This window comes from Solanum stenotomum, unplaced genomic scaffold (assembly GCF_019186545.1).
Source record: "Solanum stenotomum isolate F172 unplaced genomic scaffold, ASM1918654v1 scaffold32579, whole genome shotgun sequence".
NCBI classification, from domain to species: domain Eukaryota; kingdom Viridiplantae; phylum Streptophyta; class Magnoliopsida; order Solanales; family Solanaceae; genus Solanum; species Solanum stenotomum.
The window spans coordinates 12,601-17,956 of record NW_026032026.1 but is presented as its reverse complement, the minus strand read 5'-3'; the positions used below and the strand labels follow the sequence as shown (position 1 = coordinate 17,956).

Here is a 5,356-nt window from a genome sequence, read left to right as displayed (position 1 = left end):
TTAGTGTAAAAGGTTATTCATTTCAATGCAAAGACACCTTACATATCAGAGATTATTTAGCTAGCCTTACATTAGTAGGTGGACGTGGATCCATTGATGATAACCTATGAGAGATAAAGTACATTGTTGGCCTTGATTTTGGAGTTTCAAGCAAACAAGAGTTTGCTAGCTTGATAATAAAAACCAAAGCGTCTTTTACTTCATCTTCAGGATATGGAAGACGTTGTTCATCTAGCAAATCACTAAGCTGCACATGATCTATAGTCGATGAATTTGCTAATGGAGTAATGAATTCCCCAGGATGTTTTCCTTTGATAATCTCCAATGCTAATACTCCAAAGCTATAGACATCACACATTTCTGTAACCTTCATTGTATATGCAAGCTCTGAAACAATACAATTTAAAAAATATAACAAGCAAATTTGATAAAAACAGTAAGGACTGTGTAGCTCTAGTTCGTGTAGTGAAAAAAAAGATAAGATGTTAAACCTTACCAGGTGCAACATAGCCATAGGTGCCTGCAAGTGCAGTGCAATTAGATGAGTCTGGCTTGAGAAGCTTAGCTATTCCAAAGTCTGAAATACAAGCTTCAAACTCTGAATCAAGCAAAATATTACTACTTGATATGTCTCAATGAACAATCCGTGGTGAGCAATTGTCGTGCATGTAAGATAAAGTATAGGCAACACCTTTTATGATATTGACCCTTTTAAGCCAATCCAATTTCTTGGACTCAACTTCATTGCTCAAAATACTCGTCAAACTCCCTCTCTCAACGTACTCGTATACCAAGAATGAGTGTTGTGCATTCGTAGATTCGATGAAAGATCAACCAAATGATTCGATGAAAGATCAAGTCCAAGAAGCCCTTTGACGTTTCCAATCTCTGGTGGTATACTACCACTAATGTTATTACTAGCAACCCGCAAATCAGTCAAATTCTTGCATTTCCCCCAGTTACTGCTGAGTTCACCATGAAAATCATTATCCCTCAAATCAATGAACTGAAGATTTGGATAGATGCCAAAAGCTTCAGACAAGTTCCCAGTGAAACTGTTGTTATTAAAGTGAACCCTTTTGAGACTTGAGCATTTACTCACACTTCTTCGTATTGGTCCTGTCAACTTGTTATTCTTCACCTTGATGATCTCAAGTTTCCTACCTTGGCAAATGGCCTGAAAGTTGATTATCACTAATAACCAGTGCTTTTAACTTATCCAAATATGAAAGCCCTTTCGGAATGGAACCATAAAGCTTGTTGGCATGGAGAAACAAAGTACGCAAGTTTCTCAAATTGCCAAATGAAGCAGGAATAGAACCAGTAAGTTGATTATAATCTAAAACAAGTTCAGCAAGATTTTTCACATTCCCCAACTCTCCTGAAATGGAACCATTTAAATGGTTTTCAAAGATGTAGAGGATCTCAAGTTTTGTTAGTGAGCCGATTTGTGGTGGGATTGTGCCTGAAAACTGATTAGCCGACAAGTCAAGATAGACAAGATTAGTGAGGTTTCCTATTGCAGAGGGGATGATACCATAGAGCTGGTTGATGCTCAGATCAACATATTCAAGAAAAGTGAGAGATGAAAATGGAAAATTATAGAGTGTGCCAATGACACTATCATTTGTAATATTCAACCTGTTTACCCTACCATTTAAACATATAATCCCAACATGCTTCAGTACTTTTTGTCCAAGAAGTCAATAAGGAATTATTGTTCTGTTTTAGAAAAGTTGAATTACCATTTTACCCCTATGCTAAATTAAAATATATAAATATCTAATTAATCAATAACTATTAAATAGTAATCATATCATATTATACTAAATCTCAAACTATTATTTAATATTTATTATTATTATTATTGTTATTATTGTTTTCGAAAATACCCATAAATCATTGATAACAAATTTAATATGTTCTTAACCTAATAAAAGTACAGTAAAAAAATTGTAAGCAAAAAACCTTTCACTGTGTACATTGAATCTGAAAGTAAAAAGTTGATTCGTATTCCAAAAATATTTAATACATCTTTCAATTGCTTAGTTGTTACATGTAATTATTTCAATCTTAATGTTCTGTTTCTCTCATCTTTCATAGTAATAACCTTTTCACATTCTTTACAACATTCTATAAATTTGCACTAAAAAGAGTATATACATTCAATAAATCACATGGTCTATCAAATCAAGTAAAAGTTTTTCATTAGTTCTATATTCACAGCTTATACCATTCTTAAAAGTTTTCTCATCAGCATGCATCATCACCTATATATTTTCTCCTTTAATTTTAGGTTTCAATTACTGAATTTTGAGTTCAATCATTATATTATTTCTGATGAAAGCGTCGGGGGCAAAACACGTTATTATTTTGATAATGGTATGAACCTTTATTTGGGTAGAGAAACATGTCGGCAGTAACTCACATAAATTTTGTATGATATTCTTCGTTATTTTTCGGGTTTATATTATGATAGTTCTTTTAGGATAATGAGTTGTAATATTATGCATGTTTTACATACTTTTCAGTAATATTTCATACAGTTAATTTGATGAACGTCCCTTTTTATTTTGTATATATTTGTGCTTTATTTTCCGGCTTTATATTTTATAATAAATTTATTGGGCTGCAATTATTGTTTTCTTTTGATAGGCTTTTGATGATAATCTCTTGAATTGTTTGTCAAAAGTTTTTTCTTTTGTAATTTTGTGCTTTAATAGAGAAGATTTGGATTAGATTATGAAAGTCAATTTTTTGTATTAAATTTACATATGCTTGAAGATATGTTGCATGAAGGATGAAGACGTCTACACAGAAATTGAAACTTTTGATTTTAAAAAAATAGTAATTAAGTCGTAGGTCTGACAGTATCTTTGTAGTTGTTCTTGATGGAATAGTCTTAGTTAGAGAGGAGCACACTTCAATAGATTAACACCGACTCCAGAAGAAGGTAACTACAAACTAAGAAATTTATTTGATGTCCACATCTATGTGACAACAGTTTGGTGATAGCTTGGGTTTAGCACCAAACGGTTGTNAATTAGTAGGAACATAACATAGTATGACTTCTGAGTTTATTCCTAAGGATTTAAGAATATGTAATTATGCTAAATTTTCATACTTCTTCAACTTCTAATATATAGCTCAATTAACTTCTAAAATATGTATAATAACATTATAACTATAAATGAACAGTTTTAAAATAATAATATGGGTTACACGTGCAATTAAAAGTAGAAAACCCTCAAGTTAAAAATTAAATTATCAAAATGTCCTTAGAAACTCATAATATTTATGGACAAAAATGTAAATATACATTAATTGTAATAAATATTATTACATTCTATTTAACACTATTGTTATATATTTATGAATAAAAATATAAATATATATATATATATATATATACACGATTTTTTTACTTCACTTAAAATTACTCTTACAATAATTTATACAAAAATTGAAAATATATATTGTAATAAAAATAAGAAAATTAACTGAATACAAACTTTATGTCTCTGTATATTCTTCTAAATCATGAGTTTGTCTTTGATGTAGCTATTAGCTTTCTCTGGTTTTCATTAGTCTCACTTGCTATGTACGTACAATATCTTTTTACAGAACCTGGAGTGCTCAGCTGGATCAACAGCGTACTGGATGCTGATCCTGGGTACCTGCGTCTGCATCATAACAAGATGCAGGCCAACTGGCATCAGTACATGGAATGTACGAGTATGCGAGCTGGACCGCTAAACAACAACTTAAGCTTGAAAAGAATACAAAAGAGAACTTACCTTGGCTCTGTACAACTCACGAATAACTGAACTCAATATAAAGCAATGAGACACATGCAATATATATAAAGCTTGCAAAACTATTTAAAACATGACGTAAAAATCATATTTATAATATCATGAAAATATCAGGCTTCCTTTCGAAGTCTACTTGTGCAATGCATGAATGAAGTCCCATACCCCCATCCACACTAAGCAAAACTTCTCGAGGAACCAAGCTCTTTCTACTGTGGGAGTTCTTTAACCGATAACCACCACTACATGCTTAAGTAGTGATACAACGTTTTACCTTACGTTGCCCAAGGACCATCCTATACCTTGCCATGATATAAGAAGCTAATGATACAACGTTTTACCTTACGTTGCCCGAGGACCATCATATACCTTGTCGTGATATAGGAAGCTAATGATACAACATTTTACCTCACGTTGCCCGGGGACCATCCTATTGTAACATCCGACAATTTGAAGTGGCTTTGAAGAAGCTTGAAATTTGGAAATAGTCATTTTTGGAAAAATTTAAAATCTGGAAATTTGGCAGTCCAGAATCTGGAAATTTGGCTAAGTTCAAAAAATCTGGAAATTTGGCTAAGTGTGGAAATCAATGAGTTTTTGGCCAACTTTGAGTAGTCGTAACTCCTAGTTCAGGATGATTTAGGAGTATTTCTAGTTATGGTTGTGAAGCCTGTGGAACGATCTTTCCAACGCTACCGAGTTTGCTCGATTCCGAGTTCGTATGAGTGAGTTATGCCCTTTGAAAGTTGGGGCAGTTGGCAGGGAGTCCGTCCGGAAATTTAAGGGCATTTTGGTCTTTTCACAAATCATTTCTTTTGAGGTTATATTGTTGTGTTAGGCTGTTTGTGGATCATTTTTGTTCCATTTTAAAAGAGAGAAAGTTAGGGTTCTTGAGAGTGAAGAAGAGAAGAAGAAGAGAAGAAGAAGAGAAGAAGAGAAGAAGAAGAGAAGAAGAGGAGAAGAAGAGGAGAAAGAGGAGATCAACAAGCTTCCGTCGTGGAATTTCGTCGGGGGTGATCCCTATCAAGGTATGTGAGTTCTTTACTGTGGGTTGATCCTTTCCCTCACACACCAAGCTCATTTTATGATTTGAGAAAAGATTGGATTTGTTGTTGAAGTTGTTAGTTGTTGTTGATGTTGTTAGTTGTGTTGTGGAAGTTATTGTTGGTTGTGGGACATGATTTGGTTGTGTTCTTGAGCTGAAATCTATTGTATATTGAGGGATTTTATGATCCTTAGTGTTGGTTGGTTCATACCCCCACACACCAACTCGTTTTTAATTCCAAGAAAAGATCTATTTTGGTTGTTGAAGTTATTGGTTGTGTTGTTGAAGTTCTTGCTGATTTGGGACATGATTTGGTTGTGTTTTTTAGTGGAATCCACTGTATGTTCAGGGGTTTATGACCCCAAGTGTTTGGGAAAAGAACCTTTGAAGTTAAGAGGGTTAGAGTTGGCAACATGAAGGAGAAAAGTCAGGCTGCTTTCAGGGAAACAAGTCTGCGTTGCAGCTGTGTTCCCTCTGCGAACAAAATCTGCCCTGTTTT

General features: G+C 33.6%; 1 protein-coding gene and 1 pseudogene across 1 annotated transcript in view; both read right to left on the bottom strand.

Annotated features, from left to right (window-relative positions):
• Positions 1-52: 52 nt before the first annotated feature.
• Positions 53-793, bottom strand: LOC125852127 (MDIS1-interacting receptor like kinase 2-like; annotated as a pseudogene).
• A 367-nt stretch (positions 794-1,160) lies between these two features.
• LOC125852126 (probable leucine-rich repeat receptor-like protein kinase At1g35710) overlaps positions 1,161-5,356 on the bottom strand; it is a 7,884-nt gene continuing 3,688 nt past the window's right edge. Inside the window, exon 2 of the mRNA XM_049531856.1 lies at positions 1,161-1,650. Coding sequence (XP_049387813.1) covers positions 1,161-1,650 — 490 coding nt within the window. The remainder of the gene's footprint in view (positions 1,651-5,356) is intronic.